Source organism: Dama dama, chromosome 15 (genome assembly GCF_033118175.1).
Source record: "Dama dama isolate Ldn47 chromosome 15, ASM3311817v1, whole genome shotgun sequence".
Taxonomy (NCBI): Eukaryota; Metazoa; Chordata; class Mammalia; order Artiodactyla; family Cervidae; genus Dama; species Dama dama.
The window spans coordinates 58,070,975-58,097,671 of record NC_083695.1 but is presented as its reverse complement, the minus strand read 5'-3'; the positions used below and the strand labels follow the sequence as shown (position 1 = coordinate 58,097,671).

The 26,697-nt window shown below is 41.4% G+C and overlaps 1 protein-coding gene across 5 annotated transcripts in view; it reads left to right on the top strand.

Moving 5' to 3' along the window:
- The window catches only part of PANK1 (pantothenate kinase 1), a 102,143-nt gene extending 93,339 nt beyond the window's left edge, over positions 1 to 8,804 (top strand). For all 5 annotated transcript variants that reach the window (XM_061162159.1, XM_061162158.1, XM_061162156.1 and 2 more), the window contains 2 exons: positions 3,215 to 3,340; positions 7,290 to 8,804. In XM_061162159.1, the coding sequence (XP_061018142.1) occupies positions 3,215 to 3,340; positions 7,290 to 7,349 (186 nt within the window). In that variant the 3' untranslated portion in view covers positions 7,350 to 8,804. The remainder of the gene's footprint in view (positions 1 to 3,214; positions 3,341 to 7,289) is intronic.
- The last annotated feature ends 17,893 nt before the right edge of the window (positions 8,805 to 26,697 follow it).

The window sequence follows — 26,697 nt, the reverse complement described above, 5'->3', positions numbered from 1 at the left end:
ACTATAACCTCTCCAACCTCATGGACACACACCTGTTGAACTGTGAGGACAATCTCACGCATCCTTGTGAACAGTTGCAGGTAAAACATTCCACTTGCAATATTCGATATTCTCTCTGCTTTCAGCTTCTTTACAGTGTTGCCTTGTGGCATGGAGTTCAAGCAGCATTGTACAGGGCTATCAAAGCACAGAGAGCTTGCTACAGCTGAGGCCAGCCAGAGCCCCAGGCACAAGAAAGAGCTGAGCTGGTGACTGACCAAACTTTGGTAACGTGTTTTAAAACACTGCAAAATTCCTTTGAGAAGAATAGAACCCTTTCCTGAAATACAAGATGTGTCAAGTAGAACAGTTCTCACCGAGTTGTATTAGGAAGACAAGAAAGAGGCATTGGGATGTGGAATAAGTAATAGTAAAAGTATTAAAGAATCACTGTAGCATCAATAGTGGGGCTTCCATGGTGGCGCTCGTGGTAAAGAACCTGCTTGCCAATATTCTTGCCTGGAGAATCCCACGGACAGAGGAGCCTGGTGGGCTACAGTCCATGGGGTCACAAAGAGTCAGATACAACTAAAGCGACTTAGCACTGGAGTATCAGTAATAAGAGTTTTTAAAATATGAATTTTTCAAAAAAAAAAATAAATAAAATATGAATTTTTCATAGAAATGTGACATACATACAGAAGAGGGCTCAGATCACAAGGGTATAGCTGACAAATTGTCAGATACATGTGCATGTATGCACACACACACCTGTATAGCCACCACTCAGATCAAGAATTAGAACACTAGAGGTAACTGCAGAAACCCTCTCCAGCCCCCTTCTAGTTGAACAGTGGAATATTAAACAGGGTATGAGGCAGCCTTTATGACAGGTGGGTGGCAGCCCTGCCTTTGAACTCTAGGGTTACGAAAGAGACACACTCCTTTTATAGTATTGAACAGAATTTGTCACTGGCCTATGGATCAGTGTCATGCTTTCTGTAAGCCCCCATTTTGACTGGAGTTTAAATGAGGGTGGTAAAAAAAAATAAAAATAAATGAGGGTGGTATTCAGATGAAAGTATTCCAGAGACATGCCTTTTCAAAGTCCACTGTGGTCATGGGATTCACTTTAACAGAGAATTTATTTTTTGACATTAACCTCTGAGGAAAGTTTTCCCAAGTAGCCAAACAAGCCCTAGGACTCGTATGTGTATAGTTGGCTGTGCCCATAAACTCTCAAAGGTCGCTTGGGTGGAATGTCTCCCATCCAATAGAGCAATAGGTGCCGTTTCCCCTACTTTCCAGAGAGCTGCAGTGAGTGAGCCAGTGGATCTTTTCACAGGTATCATAATCACTTTCCAAGTAGAGTAACTGATTTTATTTTTTACTTTTATTTCAGTGTCAATACCATTTATTGTTGGAGTATAGTGTAGCCACGGTACATACTGTGAATAGTTGGAATAACTCTTTTGAATGTTTCTGTGGTGGTGAATGAATGAGAGGACTCACGGATCACTTGGGGCCAGGGTTCTGATAGCCAGCGTCCTGCCAGCCATTGCTTTGCTCCCTGGAGTCACTGATTGGAGGATCTTTGATTCCAGCCATTTCATGGAGGGACACCACATTTACTGACTCTAAAATATTTTTCTGTGATTATTGGAATGCTATCAAATAGTTCTCTACCAGCTTTTAAAGTTTGTTTTTTTTTTTTTTTGGAATAGAGAGTACAAACACATAATACAGAGCTCTGAAGACACCACAAGTAGAGTATACATGGAAATAAGTCACCGCTGCCATCCCATCCCTCAATTTTAACCTCACTAGAGGTAGCCATTGTTTTTAGTTTTTCTGTTTTGTTTTGACTCTATATTATCTGCATTATAGGATAAACATACTGACTAAATATTTGATTTTTGAATTAAATATGTCAGACTTTTCTTTAATGGAGTCTCAGTGTTATACCTTTTCTACTTCGACATTTTTCTAAAGAATTCTTCCATGTTTTCTTTGTCTCCCTTTTTTTTTTTTTTTTTTTAAACATTTATATCTTTGACCCACCTGAAATTTATTTGAAATAGGAGTATCTATCACATTCTAATGCCATTTCCATTTCTTATGGCTTCCTGCCAGAGCAATGCAGGACTGAAAGTTTAAGCAAGTCCTACGTGGGCAGTTTGTGGCTACAATTCTTATTTGTGGAAACATTAAAGTTACCTCCCACACCTCTACCCAGGGAAAGTTTTCACTGTGGTTAATAGGTTTGTTAACATGTATTGTTAAAATCTGAGACAGTTAGAAAGTGATGTTCCCACACTCTGGTTGCTCTTGATAGATTGAACAGAAAATAATGCCAGATCCCAAGACTCTGTTCCCTTTTATGTGAGTGACCATAGCAACTGGCTCTGTGAGTGAGTGATGGTGAGCAGCGTCTGTGTGGCAGACAGGCTGAGTTCAGTGTGAGGTGTGTGTTCAGAATGCAAATCTGTATCCATGACGACAAAAATATAAATGTATTTTTTGTTATCTTATTGTAACCCACATATTGATCAAACAGGATATTTCATCATATATCCTAAAGGGCGAAACTAAGTATCATTTCTTTTTTGTATTGCCAGTGTTTGCAACAGAGCAACCTGACCAGACTTGTTAGATGAATAACTCACACCATAACCATTTAGTTTATGAGTTGGTTGGGACTTCTCTGATAGCCTAGTGGTTGGGATTTGGTGCTGCCATCGCAATGTCCCAGGTTTGATTCCTGGTCAGGGAACTGAGGTCCCACAAGTCACATTGCAGAGCCAAAATATAGTTTTTAATTTTTTTTTAATAGATAAAATTCATAAAAAAATAATTTATGAGTTGATAATATTTTAGAGTTGGAAGTTTGGGGGATTGAAGAAATGCACAAGCAATTTAGATGAGCTTGAACTCCAGTTTTAATTTCATATATGAAATGTTGGGAAGTGAATTTTATATTAGACCCAAGGCAACCTAACATAATACCTGTAAACAAGTCCAATATCAGTCTCTGCCTCAACCATGCAAATTGTGGAATGAACTCTGAGGTTGATTTGGCTTCATCTTGGAAATCCTGAAATAATTCTGCTTAACAACAACAACAAATTCACTCTGCAAGGTCCTGGAACACAGTGATATACAAAGCATTGGGTCTGTTAAATGCTATTTTTATGCCATGGTTCAATTGTTTCTCTTTCGTTTTTTCTTTTCCCAGAATATTGATAGGGTTGTGTTCGTTGGGAATTTTCTCAGAATCAATATGGTCTCCATGAAGCTGCTAGCATACGCCATGGATTTTTGGTCCAAAGGACAGCTAAAAGCTCTGTTTTTGGAACATGAGGTAAGTTGAGTTCACATGGACTTAATTGTCCTCCGTGGTTGCCTAACATGTGAGCGGTTTCCTTAGTTTGTATTTATGCAAAAGATAAGGAAGAACAGTATATAAAATGGAAGCTCTCTCATCCAACAATCAAGACTAATAGATGATTAATTTTTTTTAAAGTTAAAAAATGAGTGATCATGGGAAAATACCTTCCTACTTTCAACATTCTGTTTTAATATAAAATGTGTAAATGTTCATTTGCTCACCAATTTTTTGAGGTAGGTCCAAGACCTAATTTTGTGCTGGGGTTCTGCTGATGGGAGCTTTGTAATTGTCTTTTTTTTTCATAATCCACAGTATTTTGTACCTTTTTTGATTTTTGGTTTGTTTCTTTAAAGTAGATCAAGAAATTAAAGATACTTTAGTTTGGTTGAAGTAATTTGGTTGCAAAATCATTCTAAATTATCCCAATCTTTCATATGTAGAATCTACCTAAAGAGCGGGCAACGGTTGTGACTACCTTTTTCAATCTTTGTTTCACTTTGTTTTCATTTTTGAGATAGAGTTAGCACATAACACTGTATAAGTTTAAAGTATATAATAATGATTCAATATATGTATATATTATAAAATGGTTATTATTAATAGCATAAGTTTAGTTATCATCCACCACCACACATTATTGCAAAGATTTTTTCCTTGTAATGAGAACTTTCAACAGTTTACTCTCCCAGCAACTTCCACTATTATTAACTAGCTTTTTCATCTTTTTTAAGAATTTAAGTGGATTTTCATAGAGGTGACCATTCATCTTGTACTCTTTTTATTGGTTTTGGTGGTATATAATTACATTAGATTATTACATTAACAATGAAATTGTCATAAACAAATTTGAGGATAAACACAACTGACTCTTGGCAAATAAACAACTCAGTCGGTGAGAACGGAAGTGTTCAACCTACTCTTAGTAACCTGGGACCTTGAGAGACTAGTGTGCTAGACATCAGGCAGCCTGTTTACAGAAGTAGAGAGCGCTGATTAATTCAGAACCCCTTACATCCAGTTTCTGCACTAATAGAAATGGGAGGTTTCTAAGAGTGAGTAGGAGGGCCCTCTTTTCTTCCCACCTTCTCTATCCTCCTTTAAAATCAATACTGTAGGGTTTCCCTGGTGGCTCAGTGGTGAAGAATTCGCCTGCCAGTGCAGGAGACACAGGTTCAATCCCTGTTCTGGGAGGACCCCACATGCCGTGGAGCAAACGATGAGCCAGCGCTCTCGGGCCCACAAGCTACAACTATTGAGCCCGTGTGCCACAACTACTGAAACTTGTTTGCCCGTGCTCTGCAACAAGAGAAGCCACTGCAACGAGAAGCCTGAGCACTGCAGCTAGAGAGGAGCCCTGGCTTACCACAAGAGAAAAGCCCACACAGCAACAAAGACCCAGCACAGCCAAAAAGAAATTAATTAATTTTAAAATGGAAGAAAATAAAATCAATACTTGGCTCTAATGCAGCAGGAAGAACAGGAAGTGTCATAAAATTCCATTGTAATGAATACTGTGGCATTTTTCTCATTTCCAAATTGAATTATTTATTTGAAAAGTTGCTGATGCATTTGTAAGTTATTTAGGGCTCTCTAAGCCTATGTTCTGTTTTATTAAAACATATAAAACAATAGGAAGTTAAATACAAAAGAGTTAAAGGCCAATGATAGACATTAATACTAAAGAAAGTTTTTGTTTTCGTGTTTTTATGCAGGTTAAGAAATGAAGTGATGTTAACTTTTTTGTGGGGAGGATGGGGCCTCAGAATTTTCACTTGCCTTCCCCCAACCAGAGCATCTTTTTTTCTATCTACTTAGTTAATCGATTTTCCTTGTAAAGTTTTGTTTAAAAAAATAAAATGAAAAAGAAAAACACTCTTCTGGATATCTGTGCTAAGTCGCTTCAGTTGTATCCAACTCTTTGCGACCCTGTGGACTGTAGCCCACCAGGCTCCTCTGTTCATGGGATTCTCCAGGGAAGAATACTGGAGTGGGTTGCCATGCCCTTCTCCAGGGTATCTCCCTGACCCAGGGATTGAACCTGCATCTTCTGTGGCTCCTCCACTGCAGGTGGATTCTTTACCACTGAGCCGCTGGGGAAACCCTAGTGTTACTATATTTAGCAACCAGAAATACAGGACACAGTTATTTTATCTAGCACTTAGCTGTTTTATCTGGCAACCTTAAGTTATGATCCTCTTGGACTAAGGCAGAAAACAAATGCTGGAAGCCATCAGAGATTAAAAGCCATCTACAGGGGCACACAGGTAGTTAGTTGATGATAAGATAGGGAGTAAGACCCAATGTTTTGGGAAAACCCACTTCTCTGGGTATAAAGGCACATCCTTCATACAGTCTTAGGCCTCTGGGCGACAGCTATGGTTTGTTAATAGGTGTTAAACTCAGTCTCTATGGCCAGTGAAAATAGACCATTTTTATAACTCCTTGTAGGTACTTCTCAGAAAATTCTCTACCTCCTTGGGTTCACTCTGTTAGGCAGGTCTTTCTGGAGGAAGGTATGGAGAGATAACTTTTGGGAGGGCTGGTAAGGTGGCTTTCCTGCCCTGCCTGGAGTCCTCACTTAGTCTCATTCATTTCACTTATATGAGTGAGCATCTCCTAAGAGAAGTGGACTCCCCAGGTGGCTCAGTTGTAAAAGAATCTGCCTACCAATGCAGGAGACACAGGAGACTCTGGTTTGATCCCTGGGTCAGGAAGATTCCCTGGAGGAGGAAATGGCAACCCACTTCAGCATTCTTGAAAAGAGGAGCCTGGTGGGCTACAGTCCATAGGTTGCAAAGAGTCGGACATGACTGAGCATGCACACGCATATATCTTGGAACCCAAAAGAAATAGTCTAGTAAAGCAGTTGAGAACACAGGCTCTCACTGACTTGGAGACCTTAGTCAATGACTACTTCTCCATTCTGTTTTAGCTTTTGTAAAATGAAGTGATAATAGTATTTGTCTCATCAAGTTATTGTGAAAATTAAGTGAAAAAATTCATGTAAACTTCTTAGGATAATTTCTAGCTTATAGCAAGCCCTCAATAAATGTTAGCAGTTGGGAATGGAGGCAGAGATCCCTGCTGTGTAGTGTTCTGACATCTGTCACCCATTTCTGCAGGAAGTAACCATTGAGCCAGGCAAATACCAGAGAAGAGGCGTCTCCTGCATTTTGGAAACCAACTTCTCTAAAAATTTCTGTTTTTCAGGTTCTTTCATTTTTACAGATGAGAGAAGCTTAGAGTTCCTTCCTATGAAACATTACAACTTCAGAGTCAGATAGATTTTGGGATTGAGCCCCGGGACAAGGCATGTGACCCTGAAAGGGTAATTTACTTTATTACCTTCCATTTCTCATCTGTGGAATGGGGGTAATAATGTGAATTTTGCCATGACAAGGATTAAAATGAAATAATTATAATCTGAAAAATCCTAAAAATACTCAACAGCAAGGCAGTAGTGTATACTGTGGTGCCAGAGATTTTTCTAAGCACTTTACATCTGTTAGTTTATTTAGTGTATATAAGCAAATAGATACGCAGTGCATTCATTATTATTCTATCATGTTTCATACCAGAGTTCAGGTTTTAAATTTCTCATTATCTACAGCTTCCCAGGTGGTGCTAGTGGTAAAGAACCCGCCTGCCAATGCAGGAAACAAAGAGCCACAGATTTAATCCCTGGGTCAGAAAGATCCCCTGGAGGAGGGCATGGCAACCCACTCCAGTATTTTTTCCTGGAGAATCCTATGGACAGAGGACCCTGGCGGGCTACAGTCCATAGGGTCTCAAAGAGCCAGACATGAATGAGTGACTGAGCACGCAGCATTAGTAGGCAGCATTCCTCAAATTATGAAAAGCAGTTGGTATTGGGCCAAGGTTCAGAGATAATCATCCAGAAGTTTTCCCGTTGTTGTTGCAGGGTTACTTTGGAGCTGTCGGGGCACTGTTGGAACTGTTCAAAATGCCTGATGACCAGTAGAGACGAGCCATAGACATGGAGCCAGCCCTCTGTGAGGACAGGGACGCAAGCTCTGCTGCTGGAGAGGGTGAGAGCCACTGGGACGGAAGCCAAGCCATTATGGCAGATGAACCTGCTGGATTTGTACATAATTTAAAATCCTTCTTGCTGATCTTCTACTCTTGGGTTTTGAGCTTACGATTCAAAATGGGGAATACAAGAGTTTTTTCTGTATACTGTATTTTTAAAAAAAAGAAAAACATTTGTGCAGCGTGGCCAAACCTACCAGTTTTATGCATTGACTTTGAAAAATTGAATGTTTAAAGAAGGACCTGAACTGTAAGTGCTGGTTATTTTTCTTCTGGGGTTTACTGATCAGTGTGATAATTTTTAATTTCATTTAGTAATGACTCTAGAAGATTTTACCTTGACATATTTTTCATGACGTTTCATGATTTGCTGTTGGTTTCAAATGAAACTACAAATCGGGCATGTTTTACTGTGAACACTATTTTGTTTGTTTGTTTACCTTTTTTTGGTCTTGTTTTTTCTGTTTGAAATGTCTTATGGGAAAAGAGACTCCTTCCCTGTTTCTGTCCTCGGATGACTCCCCTCCCCCCACCTCCGCAACACATTCGTTCTTTAATGTCCTTGTTCATATTAATCAAGGTGCTGACCAACTCAATACAAAGTTAAGCATGAGATCTAAAGCTCTCAAAAGTGCCCTTGAAGAGAAAACTCTGAAGAAGTGTTCATGAATTTAGTGTGTCTGGCAAAAGTTGAAAATTATTAATATATGCAATTTTGTCATCACCCTTATGAATATAAAGTGTTGCATTGAATTTCTTTTATGTTAGGTTATAATATTACATTGAAATGTCTCTGACTAAATGTCCTCATCCATGCAGAGCATGTGAGTGGCAGCAAATCCTGTGCAAGACGCTGGAATTTACAGGGAAAGTCTCCTGGTAGATAACTATTCACACTGGGATGTTTAGGAGAAGTCATGGGTTGAGGTGTCATGTAGTAATATCTGTGTTTTGTACATGTATGTACCTAGGAGCTTTGTAACAATGCATCTTAATTAATAACAAACTTTTTATTTGAAATATTTTAGACTGAAAATTGTATTGCAATCTTACTTTCTAAAATTAAAAAAAAAATTATGATACTGATCCATATATATTTTTTTCTGTTTGAAAGATATCATTGGGACCGATGGGTAACTTTAAAATGAGAGCTTTGTACAAATATTGAAACACATGAGATCTAATGATTTAGAACTAATTAATCTTTCGAATTGAGCATATTGTTGAAAGGGATTTTTGAAGGGCAGTACCACTGTTCCATGATGAAACTTTCCTTCTTTGCCTTCTGGGCACCATCTTTAATTTCCATGTCTTCAAGTCTTGAAGAAGTTGATGTTAATGGAAGTATTCACTTGTCTGGTTGAAATAAAGCCTGTTTCTGTTGTGATTTGTTTTAGTGTCTATGTCATTTTCATATCTTAACCTTTATGTCCATATTATCTGCTTTTGTATCATAAAATGAATATGTGTTATACTTTAGCTACTCTACATTTCATGATTTGAAACGTTCATATGAGCTTCGTAAAGGTCCATCGCTTCTCGGCCTTTGGGCTAAGATCAAGTGAAGCTTGGTAAGGTCCAAAACACTATGTCTTCAGTTAAAGCTGTAGTGTAGCCCTATGCAAGGATTTATTTTTTTAATGTAGCTTTATTGTTCTTACACAACTAACTCCTTATTCCCAAAAGATCACTACTATATTTGATAGTTCTGAAAGAGTTTCAAAATTTGGTCATCACAAAAACATTTGATCAACTTCCACTTGGCTTAAAAAAAATTCCAGCAACTAAGATGTTTTTGAAAAAGGTAAGTGTGAAAACCCACATATCGTCTATGAGAGTACCTTTTTCAGATTGTTCTCTTCTGCCATTCCTACTCTCATCTGTCAGGGAATAGCACCCCTTGGATCATGGTTCTTCAAAAGAAATCAAGGCATGTTAGTGCAACTACATAATTTTTAAATTATCTGGAATCACTTGATCTTTCATTACAAATGTATATAACATTGGTTTAGCTGAGGAAATAAATTACTCCATTATACAAATATCAGTTATATGTTGACTACTTATAGCCAGGCTTTTTTTTTTTTTTTCTTTAAACAATGAGGGAGTAGTACCCAGAGGAATTTTTTACATTCACTTGAATAGCAGACACTTTACTTTGGCTCAACATCATGAAGAAATTTGGCAAGACTAAGAATGCTTATCTTGAACTCCATGAAGTCAGGGTGACTAGAAGGTCCACAGCAGGGCATCTGGTTGTGAGACAGCTTCTGTTTGGATCCAGCGTATCCACTGATGAGCTGTGTGGGCAAGTAGTTAACCCTCTCTTTAAACCCGTTTTCTAACTCATATGTGTGCATATGCGTGCTAAGTCGCTTCAGCTGTGTCCGACTCTTTGTGACACTATGGACCATAACCCACCAGGCCCCTCTGTCCATGGGATTCTCATGGACAGAGGATTAAGTCCCTAATTAAGTAGGGAAGCATTCTGAATTTTGAAACACATCTGGTGCCAAGAGTTTCAGATAAAGGAACTGTGGAAATATTTACTTGTATTCTTCAGTTTATGTATTCTTCATCCATCTTTACGTGGATTCAGAGTCCCTTTGTTGAGAACCATTGTTACAGGTAATTTATCCTTGACATCATTCAGTTGTACAAGGAACATTAAGAAGTTACTTTGTGCCAGGAAGGGGCACTGAGTAGACTAGAAGGAATAGGTTACAACCACTGCTTGTCAAGTGCGGGAAAGATAGGCATCTTCAACCAACCATATAATTTCAGGTGTCATTCATTCATTCACAAATATGCACAGCAGTAAACAAAACACAGACCCATCCTCAGAGAGCTTACATTCTGGAAGGGAAGACAGATAACATTAGTAATCACATAATATTATATCAGTACTACAAAGAGGAAAAAGTAAGAGAGAGGGGCCAGAGAGCGAGGTAATTCTATTTAGAAAATGAAAAGGAGAAATTTCTTTGGTTAGAGTGCTCAAAGACAACCTCTCTTAGGAGGTGATGCTGGAGCAGAGTTGAAGAAAGTTGAGGACACACCATGGAAATACCTGGGAGAAATTCTACTCCTGGAAAATGTCAGTGGAAGTGGTAAAGAACTGTAAGGAGGCCAGTGCGCCTGGAGTCAACAATGGGCAGAGTGGTGGGAAATGTAGTTCTACCAGTAGCCATGAACTGGGTCCTGTATGAAGTCCTCCAAGTGAGGGTAAAAAGCTGCACTTGAAGGAGACATTGGTCCTCTCTCCTGGAGGAGGGTGCAAGAAAAAGTGTTTGTTTTTTTTAATAAATTTATTCATTTTAATTGGAAGCTAATTACTTTACAATATTGTAGTGGTTTTGCCATATGTTGCCATGGATCAGCCACGGGTGTACATGTGTTCCCCATCCTGAACCCCCCTCCCACCTCCCTCCCCATCCCATCCCTCTGAGTCATCCCAGTGCAAGAAAAGTTTTCATAGAGTCTTAACCAACAAGCCAAGGGCTCTGCGTGGACCAGAAGGGGAGGGCTGCCCAAGCAGAGAGCAGGGTGAGAGAAGCATTGAGGAAAGAAGCAGCCTTGCTTATTCAGGAAACGATGCTGTCTGCTTCAGCCGGGCTGTGGTTAGTGAGAGAGAAACCAGATACAGGAGAGAGGGAAACAGCCAGATTCTGAAAGGACTCAAATTCTGCACTAAGGATGTTGGTCTTTTCTGTAGTCAGTGTGGAGCTGTCAGAGAGTTTCAAGTAAAGTGAAACTAGAATTAATCTGGCTTCAAAGTGACAGTAGAGCAGAATGTCCTATTAAAGTGAGTAAACCGGTTATTGTGCTTTTGAATCCATACTATTCCATTATCATGTTTATTTCCTCTATTGTGCCAAACCTCGAGCAGGAGCTGCTTAGTGGACCACATTTCTCTGTAACTAAGATGGTTATATAAACTCTTGAGCATTTTCCCACAGGACAAAGGCTACGACTAGTAGCTACAATTCTGTTGTGATTCTGTTTAATGAGTGGGAAGGTTTCGCCATCAGAGATTACCATAAACTCCATTACTGGTAAGAACTGTTTAGAGAGAAGGCACTTTTCCCCCCAGTGATCAGAAGACGATCCTTCCAAATTTGTTGAAGAAGATTTAATGAATGCACGTTTTCTACAGGGTCTTCCAGGTATTCACTCATTCTCTCTACATCTATTTAATTTTGACTGAATGCCTATGATCTGGAAGGCACTGGGTAACATTTAGAATACATTCTTTTGTGAATAAGAAAACAAGATCCCTTCTTTCATTTGGCTTCCATTCTGGTAAGGAAAAATTGACTTCAAGCGGAGACCAATAAATAAATGAGAAAATAATCATATAGTCATAACGCTGCAAAAGAAACAGGGTGATGTGATAGGAAAGAAAAAGACTTCCTTCAGTCAGATGGGTGTAGGGGTATGCTCAGTTGCTTCGGTCATGTCTGACTCTTTGCGACCCTACAGATGTAGCCCACCAGGCTCCTCTGTCCTCAGGATTGCCCAGGAAAGAATACTAGAGTGGGTTGTCATGCCCTCCTCCAGAGGATCTTCCCAACCCAGGGATCAAACCCACATTTCCTGTGTCTCCTGCACTGCAGGCAGATTCTTTACCCACTGAGTTGCCTGGGAAATCAGATGGGCATGAAATACAAATATGATTAAGTTATGGCCTCAGCTTCTGAGGAATACCAGTGAGTTCATCTTACTTTCATTCATTACCACCACCTCCATGAAAATGAGAGATATTTTGCGGAAGCAATTTGATGGCTAACCCATTTTGTAAGCTTTCAGTATTTAATTTAGTTCACACAAGTGTGATCTTAGTTCTCTGACCAGGGCTTGAACTCACAATTCATGGAAGCACGGAGTCTTAAGTACTGGACTACCGTAGAATTGCCTCATCTCAGGGTCTCTTATAAAGCTTCTTGAAAATTCAGGAATAAAAATTTAAGCAAGGATATATTATCAAATTTGAGAATGCTAATTAATTTGGGACATTCACAAATATGTGAAAATTAAACAATACACTTCTAAGTAATCAATAGGTCAAATAAGAATCACAAAGAAAACAGAAAATACACTGAAATCAATGAAAATGACAACACAACATGCCAAAACTTTGTTGCATGCAGTTAAAGCAATGCTTAGGGAGAAATGTGTAGCTATAAATATTCAGTTCAGTTCAGTCGCTCAGTCATGTCCAACTCTTTGCAACCCCATGAATCGCAGCACGCCAGGTCTCCCTGTCCATCACCAACTCCCGGAGTTTACTCAAACTCATGCCCATCGAGTCGGTGATGCCATCCAGCCATCTCATCCTCTGTCGTCCCCTTCTCCTTCTGCCCTCAATCCCTCCCAGCATCAGGGTCTTTTCCAATGAGTCAACTCTTCGCATGAGGTGGCCAAAGTACTGGAGTTTCAGCTTCAGCATCTTTCTTGACCATAAAAAGGAATGAAGTACTGGTATCTATTACAATATGGATTAACCTTGAAACTACTATGCCAAGTGAAAGGGGCTAGTTTCAAAAGGCAATCTGTCTTCAATGCAAAAGACCCAGTTTTGATCCCTGGGTCAGGAAGATCCCCTGGAGGAGGGCATGGTAACCCATTCCAGTAGTCTCGCCTGGGAAATCCCATGGACAGAGGAGCTTGATGGGCTACAGTCCATGGGGTCACAAAGAGTTGGACACGACTGAGAGATTAAACCACCACACAACATAGAGACAGAAAGTTAACTAGTGGTTTCCTAAGTCTAAGGATTTGGGAGAAATGAGTTACTGCTCATTTTTATGAGGTTTCTTTTTTGGTGACGAAAATGTTCTAAAATTGATTGAAGTGATGCTTGTACAACTCAGAAATCACTGAGTTATATACTTTAAATGAATTAATTATATGATATGTGAATTACATGTCAGTACAGCTATTTTTCACAAATAAGTTACATTTGAAAGTTCAAAAAAATCCTTTATATATAGCACAAAAGTGAAATTACATACGTTAATTGGATATTCTTTATTTTAACCTATGGTGTCATTTCAACTTCATAAAATAGTCTACTCATTATATTTGGGAGTGCGAAGTTAAGTGGGCCTTAGGAAGCATCACTACGAACAAAGCTAGTGGATATGATGGAATTCCAGTTGAACTATTTCAAATCCTAAAAGATGATTCTGTGAAAGTGCTGCACTCAGTATGCCAGCAAATTTGGAAAACTCAGCAGTGGCCACAGGACTGGAAAGGGTCAGTTTTCATTCCAATCTCAACAAAAGGCAATGCCAAAGAGTGTTCAAACTACTGCACAATTGCACTCATCTCACACACTAGCAAAGTAGTGCTCAAAATTCTCCAACCTAGGCTTCAACAGTACGTGAACTGAGAAATTCCAAGTTTTCAGGCTGAATTTAGAAAAGGCAGAGGGACCAGAGATCAAATTGCCAACATCCATTGGATCCTAGAAAAAGCAAGAGAATTGCAGAAAAACATCTACTTCTGCTTCACTGACTACACTAAAGCCTCTGACTGTGTGGATCACAACAAGCTGTGAAAAATTCTTAAAGAGATGGGAATACTAGACCACCTTACCTGCCTCCTGAGAAATCTGTATGCAGGTCAAGAAGCAACAGTTAGAACTGGACATGGAACAATGGCTGGCTCCAAATTGGGAAAGGAGTACATCAAGGCTATATATTTCACCCTGTTTATTTAACTTATATACAGAGTACATCATGCAAAATGCCAGACTGGATGATGCACAAGCTGGAATGAAGATTGCCTGGAGAAATATCAATAACCTCAGATATGCAGATGACACCACCCTTATGGCAGAAAGTGAAGAGGAACTGAAGAGCCTCTTGATGAAAGTGAAAGAGGAGAGTGAAAAAGCTGGCTTAAAACTCAACATTCAAACAATGAAGATCATGGCATCCGGTCCCATCACTTCCTGGCAAATAGATGGGGAAACAATGAAAACAGTGACAGACTTTATTTTCTTGGGCTCCGAAATCACTGAAGATGGCGACTGTAGCCATGAAATTAAAAGATGCTTGTTCCTTGGAAGAAAAGCTGTGACCAACCTAGACAGTATATTTAAAAGCAGAGACATTACTTTGCCAACAAAGGTCTGTCTAGTCAAAGCTATGGTTTTTCCAGTAATTATGTATGGATGTGAGAGTTGGACCATAAAGAAAGCTGAGTGCCAAAGAATTGATACTTTTGAACTGTGGTGCTGAAGAAGACTCTTGAGAGTCCCCTGGACTGCAAGGAGATCAAACCAGTTAATCCTAAAGGAAATCAGTCCTGAATATTCATTGGAAGGACTGATGCTGAAGCTGAAGCTCCAATATTTTGGCCACCTGATGCAAAGAACCGACTCACTGGAAAAGACTGTGATGCTGGAAAAGAGTGAAGGCAGGAGGAGAAGGGGACGACAGAGGATGAGATGGTTGGATGGCATCACCAACTCAATAGACATGAGTTTGAGCAAGCTCCGGGTGTGGGTGATGGACAGGGAGGCCTAGCATGGGGTCGCAAAGAGTTGGACTTAACTGAGCAACTGAATTGAATTCTCTTGTACATTCCTTGAATCATCACATTTTCGGACACAACAACAAAGTGCATTTAGTCAAATATGTATCGCAGAGTTGATGTGGTAACAAATAATACATAATAAATGCCAGCAGCCTCAGTCCCAGTTTTCTCCATTTTCTTTTAATAAATGAATTTCTCTTTTAATTTTTGCTCTTACAGCTTAAGAAGAGTTTTAATTTTCCCCTTTGGTTGTAAAGCAACTAGAAAGAATTGGATCTTTTTAATATTAGACTTTTTCTTCTCTCTTTTCTTCCCTCCGCTTACCCTCTGTTCTATTCTAACCAGGTTTAGCATCTAAAAACTTCTTGCCATTTGACTGCCATAATGTGTCTAATGAATTATGTCTATTTTAGCATGTTCCATAGTGAGGCAGGTGGTATATGTCTTCTTCTGTATCTTTAAGAGATATGTAAATTGTAATTTTAAAAGAAAGCTTAAATTTTGAAATAACTGCTTTTTCATTAACTACTCAAGTTAACTTACCCTGACTGGTTAATATTTTTTCACAGAATGTTCTCAGACTACATTTTCTAGCATTTATGTTGTGTGTACGTGCGTGTGTGTGTGTGTGTGTGTGGACATGGTGCACTGGGGAAGAGATAAAGCCCAGTGTTAATCCTGCCACTGATGCATCTGGAATTTATATTAGAACTATAATTTACACAGAGTATATTTTTAAATTCAATACTTGAACAGTTTGTCAAATGTCACATTATTTTAAAAATAGGCCAAGAGTATTTTTGTATTAAGTTCCACAAGTGTGTGGGTTGAAATTAGGCAAGTTAAATAGGATCGTGAATGTTAAACAGGAATATTTTTAAGCAGTCTCCTTTGGTGTTTGATTACTATTTATGTTGGAATTATAAATTTTGAAACAAGCAGTCACTCTTGTCTGTCTGTTCATGTGCCAACATCAACATTGAATTTATGAAGTAGTTATTTATGCAATGTTTAGACAAGCAAAATGAAATGGAGAAGGGAGGCAATTATCTGTAGATCCTACCCACACAGCTTTCAGTGGCAGCAGAGAAAATGGCTTGGTTGTTGAGAACAATTGAGTTTTGTTGACTGTACCCTGAATATTCAGTTAATTACACAATTCTTCCTGTCCTTTAGCCTGTGTTTCTACAGCCAATGCCTGACCTCAGCTGTCCTGACCTCACAGCCTCGACCATGGTCATTAATTAACCATGATGACTAATCAGCAAAATCAGGCTGCAGGAATATCTGTGTACCACAAAGTTGATCTCAGAGAACCTTAAGGACCATTTCATCTGTGGCATAATCTGTTTTTGTGGCCATAGAGAAAGACATTGAATATGACCAGGATATAACCACCCTTTGATATAAAAAAAAAAAATCAACCTTTCTAAAAGGGTATATGACATTAAGATTTGCTTTAAAAAGAAAATTTTGTCTAGTTTTTGGATACCAAGCAAATTCCAAATATATTTGCATACAAACTTTAAGATTTATCAAGTCATTATATAATGCTAACTATTGATTAATTATTGCTCAAGTTTTTTTTTATGATATAGTTTAATTACAGAACAAAGTATGAAATACCAGTCAGTAACAGTCTTTAAAAAGCACCAAAAGTAGGCAACATAAAAGCCAGAGAATCTGAAAGGCAACTTCTTGGAGATACCAGGGAAAACATAATTTTTATATTCATTAATGACCAATTTCATTGAAAAATGAATTGGACATTATAGCCCTTATAAACAAAGCATAATTATTATGTGTTATTCTAACTGTTAATTAGGTTTATTTACACTCTAGTTTTTAATTTATTTTTAATTGGAGGATAATTGCTTTACAATGCTGTGTTGGATTCTGCCACACAGCAACATGAATCAGCCATAGGTATACATATGTCCCTTACCTCCTGAACCTCCCTCCCACCCCCCATCTCATCCCACCCTCCCAGGTTGTCACAGGGCACCAGGTTGAGCTTTCTGTGTCACACAACTGCTAATGTTTTCATGTCAGCTTGTTGATTCAGTACTGCAAAAGAGAATCTGGAAGCAATAATGAAGTCTTACACTTCAACTCAGGGGACATTAGTTTTGATCGTTCAAGTGGTAAAGTTGCAAAACTATGCTAAACGCTTCACCCAAAGCAAATATGAGAAGTGGAAATTACACTTTATGCTTTTATTCTCATTTTGAATTCCTAAATAAATGTTGAACAACTGTTTAGGGAATATCAGTTAGGAAGGAGTCAATTTATTAGCCTGCTATGAACTCTTTTGAACTCTCACAGTTTCTGACCTGGCACTGGATGAAGAGGGAGAGATTGGGACAGAGATGACCTTTAACATTCTTCCAAACCTGCGTTTCTAAATCAGACACTGAGCATGCCCTTTATAAAGTTACCACTTTTGTGAGAAAAAAGTGTTGACACAGAAAAGAGTTCCTAACAAGGACAGCTCTGAGGATTAAGCCTTTCACATGTCTAGCATTCCATGTACGTAACCTCCTTTAATGTACCCAGCATATGAACACAGTGGGGATTCCTGTCTCCACTTCACAGAAAAGATCGACGCTTGGAGAGGTAAAGGAGCATACCCATGGTCATGTATCAGTCATCAAGAATCTTGAAATGGCCTTCTGGGGAAAATCAAGGTTTCTCTGAGTTCAAATGATCCAGATATTTGCTTCCATTTTCCGAAAGGGATTGTATACAGACACAATATCTGATTGTGTAACTGTCACTGCTATCATTCATCTTATTGAAATTTCCTCATGCCCAGGCTCAGAATTTCACATTGGCTGATCTGAGGTCTCAGTTCAAGGACTTTCCTTCTTTGTTATTCAGTTAATATTAACATTCCGCCACTTGGCCTTCTCTTTTTCTTTTTGTCATACTTCCACCACACTTCACACAAACATTGATGCTAGACTTGTGCATCTAGAGTTCTTACAAAACAGAAAACAAGAAACTCACTGACTAAACTTTTATGAGGTTAAAATAATTTGTATTTCATCTGGTCCAAGAAGAAATACTTGGGTCTACAAAACATTGACTTGTCATTGTGAAGACTCATGCCAAAATTATTTTTGCAAAATTGAACAATTATTGATTTCTATATCAATTTCCTCTATTATGATTTGAAATAAATTCTATTCTAGTCAATCACTTACACTTCTTAGCTCTGATATGACCTAGAAAACTTATATTTCTCATGAAATAGCTCATCTTGAGGTGATTTTTTAACCAGTTGTTCAATTATTTTGAAAGAGAGGTATATAGAAATTTTGATATTTGGCTTTTAGCATTTCTCATTAGATTTAAAATATTTAGTTTCAGCAAATAAACCTTTTTTCAATAGCTAATATTTAAATGACATATTATTTTTGTCTTGATTATGATTTATATTAGGAAGACCTTGTCTTCTAAATTCACTACCATCCTTAAAGATAGTTAGAAGAGGAGTTCTTTATTGAGTTATTTTTATTCCTATTCAACATTTTTGTCCTTAGAAATGATGTAGGTCAAAGATAGTTTTCTTTTTTAAAATGAAATCCTACACTCTCAATAACTTCAGTTCAGTTCAGTTCAGCCGCTCAGTCGTGTCCAACACTTTGAGACCCCATGAATCGCAGCACGCCAGGCCTCCCTGTCCATCACCAGCTCCCAGAGTTTACTCAAACCCATGCCCATTGAGTTGGTGATGCCATCCAGCCATCTCATCCTCTGTTGTCCCTTCTCCTCCTGCCCCCACTCCCTCTTAGCATCAGGGTCTTTTCCAATAAGTCAACTTCACATGAGGTGGCCAAAGTACTGGAGTTTCAGCTTCAGCATCAGTCCTTCCAATGACCAACCAGGACTGATCTCCTTTAAGATGGACTGGTTGGATCTCCTTGCAGTCCAAGGGACTCTCAAGAGTCGGAGTTCTCCAACACCACAGTTCAAAAGCATCAATTCTTCGGCACTCAGCTCTTCACAGTCCAGCTCTCACATCCATACATGACCACTGGAAAAACCATAGCCTTGACTAGACAGACCATTGTTGGCAAAGTAATATCTCTGCTTTTTAATATACTATCCAGGTTGGTCATAACTTTCCTTCCAAGGAGTAAGCGTCTTTAAATTTCATGGCTGCAGTCACCATCTGCAGTGATTTTGGAGCCCAAAAAATAAAGTCAGTCACTGTTTCCACTGTCTCCCCATCTATTTCCCATGAGGTGAGGGGACCAGATGCCATGATCTTAGTTTTCTGAATGTTAAGCTTTAAGCCAACTTTTTCACTCTCCTCTTTCACTTTCATCAAGAGGCTTTTTAGTTCCTCTTCACTCTCTGCCATAAGGGTGGTGTCATCTGCATATCTGAGGTTATTGATATTTATCCCGGCAATCTTGATTCCAGCTTGTGCTTCTTCCAGCCCAGTGTTTCTCATGATGTACTCTGCATAGAAGTTAAATAAGCAGGGTGACAATATACAACCTTGGCGTACTCCTTTTCCTATTTGGAACCAGTCTGTCGTTCCATGTCCAGTTCTAACTGTGGTTTCTTGACCTGCATACAAGTTTCTCAAGAGGCAGGTCAGGTGGTCTGGTATTCCCATCTCTTTCAGAATTTGCCACAGTTTATTGTGATCCACACAGTTGAAGGCTTTGGCATAGTCAATAAAGCCGAAATAGATGTTTTCCTGGAACTCTCTTGTTTTTCGATGATCCAGCAGATATTGGCAATTTGATCGCTGGTTCCTCTGCTTTTTCTTAAACCAGCTTGAACATCTGGAAGTTCTCGGTTCACATATTGCTGAAACCTGGCTTGGAGGTTTTTGAGCATTACTTTACTAGCATGTGAGATGAGTGCAATTGTGTGGTAGTGTGAGCACTCTTTTGGATTGCCTTTCTTAGGGATTGGAATGAAAACTGACCTTTTCCAGTCCTGTGGCCACTGCTGAGTTTTCCAAATTCGCTGGCATACTGAGTGCAGCACTTTCACGGCATCATCTTTCAGGATTTGAAATAGTTCAACTGGAATTCCATCACATCCACTAGCTTTGTTTGTAGTGATGCTTTCTAAGGCCCACTTGACTTCACATTCCAGGATGTCTGGCTCTAGGTGAGTGATCACACCATTGTGATTATCTGGGTCGTGAAGATCTTTTTTGTACAGTTCTGTGTATTCTTGCCACCTCTTCTTAATATCTTCTGATTCTGTTAGGTCCATACCATTTCTGTCCTTTATCGAACCCATTTTTGCCTGAAATTTTCCCTTGATATCTCTAATTTTCTTGAAGAGATCTCTAGTCTTTCCCATTCTGTTGTTTTCCTGTATTTCTTTGCATTGATCGCTGAGGAAGGCTTTCTTATCTCTGCTGGCTATTCTTTGGAACTCTGCATTCAAATGGGAATATCTTTCCTTTCCTCCTTTACTTTTTGCTTCTCTTCTTTTCACAGCTATTTGTAAGGCCTCCTCAGACAACGATTTTCTATGGGGATGGTCTTGATCCCTGTCTCCTGTACAATGTCACGAACCTCCGTCCATAGTTCATCAGGCTCTCTGTCTATCAGATCTAGTCCCTTAAATCTATTTCTCACCTCCACTGTATAGTCATAAGGGATTTGATTTAGGTCATACGTGAATGGTCTAGTGGTTTTCCCTACACTCTTCAGTTTAAGTCTGAATTTGGCAATAAGGAGTTCATGATCTGAGCCACAGTCAGCTCCTGGTCTTGTTTTTGCTGACTGTATAGAGCTTCTCCATCTTTGGCTGCAAGGAATATAATCAATCTGATTTCGGTGTTGACCACCTGGTGATGTCCATGTGTAGAGTCTTCTCTTGTGTTGTTGGAAGAGGGTGTTTGCTATGACCAGTGCGTTCTCTTAGCAAAACTCTATTAGCTTTTGTCCTGCTTCATTCTGTACTCCAAGGCCAAATTTGCCTGTTGCTGCAGGTGTTTCTTGACTTCCTACTTTTGCATTCCAGTCCCCTATAATGAAAAGGACATCTTTTTTGGGTGTTAGTTCTAAAAGGTCTTGTAGGTCTTCATAGAACCGTTCAACTTCAGTTTCTTCAGCATTACTGGTTGGGGCATAGGCTTGGATTATAATGCGTGATATTGAATGGTTTGCCTTGGAAACGAACAGAGATCATTCTGTCGTTTTTGAGATTGCATCCTAGTACTGCATTTCAGACTCTTTTGTTGACCATGATGGCTACTCCATTTCTTCTAAGGGATTCCTGCCCACAGTAGTAGATATAATGGTCATCTGAGTTAAATTCACCCATTCCAGTCCATTTTAGTTCGCTGATTCCTGTTCTGCCCGTAGTCCAAGTCCCCGGTCGGGAAAGAAGACTCCTCGAAACAATGCAACTTGCAGTAGGGGAATTTATTACTGACTCGAGCCAGGGCCTCCCGCCCTCACCAAGGGTGTGAGGACGAAAAGGCCCCAAGCCCCAGTTCTCTTGGGTATTTATTAGGTCAAAAAAAGCAGCAGGTAGTTGGCCAAGCATATTGGTTACACAGTAGGTAGTTGGTGCAAGCGGATAGGTTACACAGTTGCAAGGTAATTTTTGTTGGCCCAACGTGCGGCTTTCAGCTTTCCCCTGATAGGTTCCCTTTTTCTTGCTAGGCATATGTTGATTGGCTGGCTCCAGGAGGCCTGATAATTATGTCACCCCGGGAAACCAGGCCTACTCCTAATCTAGGCTGCCTGTCATGGCGTTAATGTGACAGCCTCACACTTCCCCCCGTCTTTGTACTTTTGTAGAGGAATCTTTCTCTTCATCCCGTGAAATTGACTGATATTGTTGTCTCAATACCATAATTTGGATGGTATTTAGGCCCTCCCTAATATATGAGACCAGATGACTTAAAATGCATGGACCAAAGGTCAGTAACAATATTAACATTATGAGTGGACCCAGGAGGGTGGAAATCAAAGTGGTCAACCAGGGGGAGTGCTGAAACCAAGATTCAAACCAGCCTTGTTGGGCTTCTCATTCTCTCTTCCGCTGGGCTAGTCCCTCTCTTACTTTCTGGAGAGATTTTTGTACCACTCCTGAATGGTCGATATAGAAACAGCTTTCTTCTCCCAGTGCTGCACATAACCCTCCTTGTTGCAGAATCAACAAATCTAAACCTCTCCTATTCTGTAACACTATTTCAGCCAAGGAGCTCAAGGATTCTTGGAGGTGTGAAATGGACTTCTCGAGTTGCTCAATATCTTCATCTATTGCAGCCCTTAGTTGATTATACTGTTTATCTTGCAGCGTTAAGGCTGCAATCCCACTTCCCGTTCCTATAGCACCCAATAGGACTGCCAAAGTCAGGGCAGTGATTGGTTCTTGTGGTTTCGCAACCCCAAGCGGTGCAATAAAAAGAGTCAACTCCCCCGCATTTTTCAATTTGGTTCCGATCCCTTCTCCCCCCCGGGCAGACATAGACAGGCACCTGTTCGTAGTACTGTGGGCCTTTTCGCTCACAGTTACGGGTGAACAGACCGAAAGAGCCGTGGGCAAAGAACTTGGTCAGTTGGTGGGGACCAAACCCACTACCATCAGCCGCCAGCACGCACAAATCAAAGGTCAGTACTGGCCACCATGTCCCTTTGGGGACCACACTGGAGCTCGAATTAAGCACTTCTCCAGTCTCAGGACTGTAGATCACCCAAGTCAGGTTAGTCGGCTGATGGGGGTTGTGGCTGGTTGCTCCTGGGCCGATGGAAACTGTATCAGCAGGAGAGTTAAGAGGGATCCCGTCGTACGAGTTTCAGTTTCAAAGGGTTTGACGGGTGAGGTCTTGCCTCCCATTCTGCTTGCGCCTTCTCCTGTTCTTCTGGGGTGGCTTGCCGCACGTGATTGCAGTGAACCCAGGGCCCGATCCCGTCGACCTTAACAGCAGTAGGAGTGGTAAGGAGAACAACATGAGGGCCTTTCCATCTAGGTTCTAATGCTTTAGATTGGTGTCGTTTTACCCAAACCCAATCACCCGGGCCAATATTATGTGAGGGGATGGTCCCCTTGCTTGTTCCCTCGTGTATCTCTCGAATTAATTTCCAAACATGGCTATGCACCTTACTTAATGCCATCAGTGTTTGCTGGAATTGTCCCAAGGTAGGGGGTGGTAGGCATTTTTCCTCGAATATAGGACACACAGGAGGCGGTCTTCCATACAGAATCTCAAAAGGGGTAAGATTCAGCTTATAAGGGGTGTTACGTGCTTGAAAGAGCTCGAAGGGAAGGAGGGTCACCAGGTCCCCGCCAGACTCTATTGCCAACTTTGTCAAAGTTTCTTTTAGGGTCCGATTCATTCTTTCAACTTGTCCTGAGCTCTGGGGATTATATTCACAATGTAAGTTCCATTTTGTCCCCAGAGCTTGGGCCAGCCCTTGTACAATCTGGCTCACAAAGGCAGGTCCGTTATCAGAGCCCATAGTCACTGGCAGCCCGTACCTAGGCACTATCTCCTCTAAGGTCTTTTTCGCAACCACTGTTGCTGTCTCTCCCTTAGTGGGGAAGGCTTCTACCCACTCCGAGAAGGTATCTACCAGAACCAACAGATAGCGATACCCGTACTTGCCTGGTCTTACCTCAGTGAAATCTATCTCCCAGTGTTGCCCTGGCTCTTCCCCTTGGTACCTCGTTCCAGTGTGCTGCCTTTTCCCTGTCCTCATCAGCTGGCACACTTTGCAAGCCTGGATTATCTCTCGTACAGTTGCATTTTGTCGAGGGAACCCCAGGCAGGCCATCTGGAGAAGTGTCAAGGTCTTTTTCTCCCCCAAGTGTGTAGTTGTGTGCAGGTGTTCACATAGGTGATGACCCAGGATGGCAGGCAATATCAGGTTGTTGTTTTGATCTCGGTACCATCCATCTTTGTCATCCTTCTAGAGGGTGGTATCCTCATTGATCCAAATGAGGTCAGGGAGGGAATAGTTGGGGACTGGAGGCAGAGTCCCCATACCAGGAGGTGGAAGTCCTATGGCTAATATGGGGGCGGCGTAGTCCCGGCTGGCCGCTTCTCGAGCGGCCGCATCAGCAGCCCGATTGCCCCATGCCCTAGGGTCTTCTCCTTTCTGGTGACTGGGGACATGTACAATTGCTACTGCCCGGGGCAGTTGAACAGCTTTCAGGAGCCTGCGGATCTCGGGCAAATTCTTGACTTCTTTTCCCTCCGCTGTTCTAAATCCCCTTTCCTGGTATATCGGACCTTGAATATGGACAGTGCTAAAAGCATATCGGCTGTCCGTAAAAACGGTGACTCTCTTCCCTTTTGCTTGTTCCAGAGCCTGTATTAGGGCAATCAACTCTGCTTTTTGTGCAGACGTGTTTGGGGGAAGTGTCTCAGCCCATATTGTCTGTCCTGAATCATCAACTATAGCGGCTCCCGCCTTCCTTTGTCCATCTTTTACATAGCTGCTCCCATCAGTGAACCATACTAGCTCACTGTTGTTTAGCGGCACATCAGTTAAGTCTTTTCGAGCCGCCAGGGCCTCAGCCAGTATCTCACTGCAATCATGGAGAGGGCGGTCCTTCTCTGGGTTAGGTAGAAGCGTGGCTGGATTCAGGAAGCAAGGGGTCTGAAAACGCACCCGTGGGGCATCAAGCAGCAGGGCCTGGTAATGTGTCAAATGGGCATTGGAGATCCACTTACCCAGCGGCTGCTTTAAAACCCCTTCGATGGCATGGAGGGTGTAAACCCAGAGTTGCTGTCCATACGTCAACTTGTCAGCGTCGCAGACGAGGAGGGCAGTGGCTGCAATGATGCGGAGGCAAGGGGGCCACCCAGAGGCCACCGGGTCCAATCACTTTGAAAGGTATGCCATCGGCCGCTTCCATGGTCCCCATTGTTGCGTCAAGACCCCCTTTCCTATTCCTTGCTTTTCATCTACAAACAGCTGGAATGGCTTATTTGGGTTAGGCAGGGCAAGGGCTGGGGTTTCTAGTAGGGCCCTTCTGAATGTCTGGAAAGACTGTTTCATTGGCTCAGTCCAAGTCCAGTTTGGGGTCTCTTTACTTCCCTCATACAAGGGCCAGGCCTTCTCAGCAAACCCCATGATCCACAGTCTACAATATCCAACAGTCCCCAAAAACTCTCTCACCTGGTGGGGGGTCTTGGGCTCTGGTATCTGCAATATTGTTTCCTTCATGGCCTGAGTTAGCCACCTTTGCCCCTACCTGATCTTATACCCCAAATAGGTGACCTCTTGCCGGGATATTTGAGCCTTCTTTGCGCTAGCACGATATCCCAAGGTGCCTAGAGTCTGTAAGAGGTCACCGGTGGCACGGCTGCGTGCCTCCTCTGTGGTTCCAGCCAACATAAGGTCATCCACATATTGCAGCAGGATGACCTCTGGGTGGCGAGTCCGATATTCATAGAGGTCCTCACTCAAAGCCTCATTAAACAAGGTAGGGGAGTTTTTGAACTCTTGTGGGAGGCAGGTCCAAGTTAGTTGTACTACCGGTTGGCCTTCCCCCTCAGTCCACTCAAAGGCTCTGGGCCGCCAGGGGTAGGCTGAAAAAAGCATCTTTCAAGTCCAACACAGTGTACCAAGTGTACTCACGCAGCAGACTGCTCAGGAGGGTATACGGGTTGGGGACAGTAGGGTGTATGTCACTCACCCGCTTGTTGACTTCTCGTAAGTCCTGGACAGGTCTGTAATCTGTACCCCCTGGCTTCTTCACCGGTAGTAAGGGGGTGTTCAAAGGGGATTGGCGCTGCTTGAGAATTCCGGCATCCATGAGCCGTCGAATGTGGGGAGTGATCCCCCGCCGCCCCTCCTGGCTCATAGGGTATTGCCTCACCCTCACAGGAGTCGCCTCGGCTTTTAGTTCGATGACGACCATATGTCTCTGTTTAGCCAGTCCCATTCCTGCTGTTTCTGCCCATGCCAACGGGTATTTGTGGACCCACGGTTATATATCTGGTACTATAACCTCTGAGGGCTTAGGCACAAAAAGTCTGTATTCATCTCTTAAAGCTAGAGACAAGACATGTATCGGCTGTCCAAGTCCATCTGTGACTGACATTCCCCCAGGGTCAAAATGGATCTGAGCATTAACTTTAGTCAACAAGTCCCGTCCAAGTAGAGGGGCTGGGCATTCTGGTATCACCAAAAACGAATGGGACACCTGATGGGTCCCCAGATTTACTTTCCTTTCCGTGGTCCAACAATATCTTTTTGTCCCCGTGGCTCCCTGCACCAAGCTGGTTTTCTTAGACATTGGTCCCAGTTTTTTATTTAAAACAGTGCTGGGCGCCAGTGTCCACCATGAAGCCAACGGGTTTCCCCTCCACATGTATGGTTACCCAGGACTCGGGGAGGGGTGCCGAGTCTTGACTCCCCTAGTCACTGTCTTCCCCCGCATATAGAACTCGAGTTCCAGGGGAAATTCTCTCTCTCTGGGTTGTTCTTCTCTTCGGGTCCCTCTTAGGGCACTCATTTTTCTAGTGCCCCCGTTCTTTGCAGTAAGTGCACTGATCTTTCTTTAGGGCCTGCCTTTTTGGTCTCTCTTTTTCTCCCGTCTGGGGGCCTCGAGGCTCCCTCAATTCTGTTCTGGCCTTCATCCCCGCAAAAAGAATCTTGGCTAGCTCTCTCTGGTTCTTCCGGTTTTCCTTCGCCCTATGTTCCCTATCTTCTTTTCTGATCTTCTCAGCTAGTTCCCTTTCCTCCCGACGAAGTCGTTCCTCCCTTTCTTCTGGGGTCTCCCTATTATTA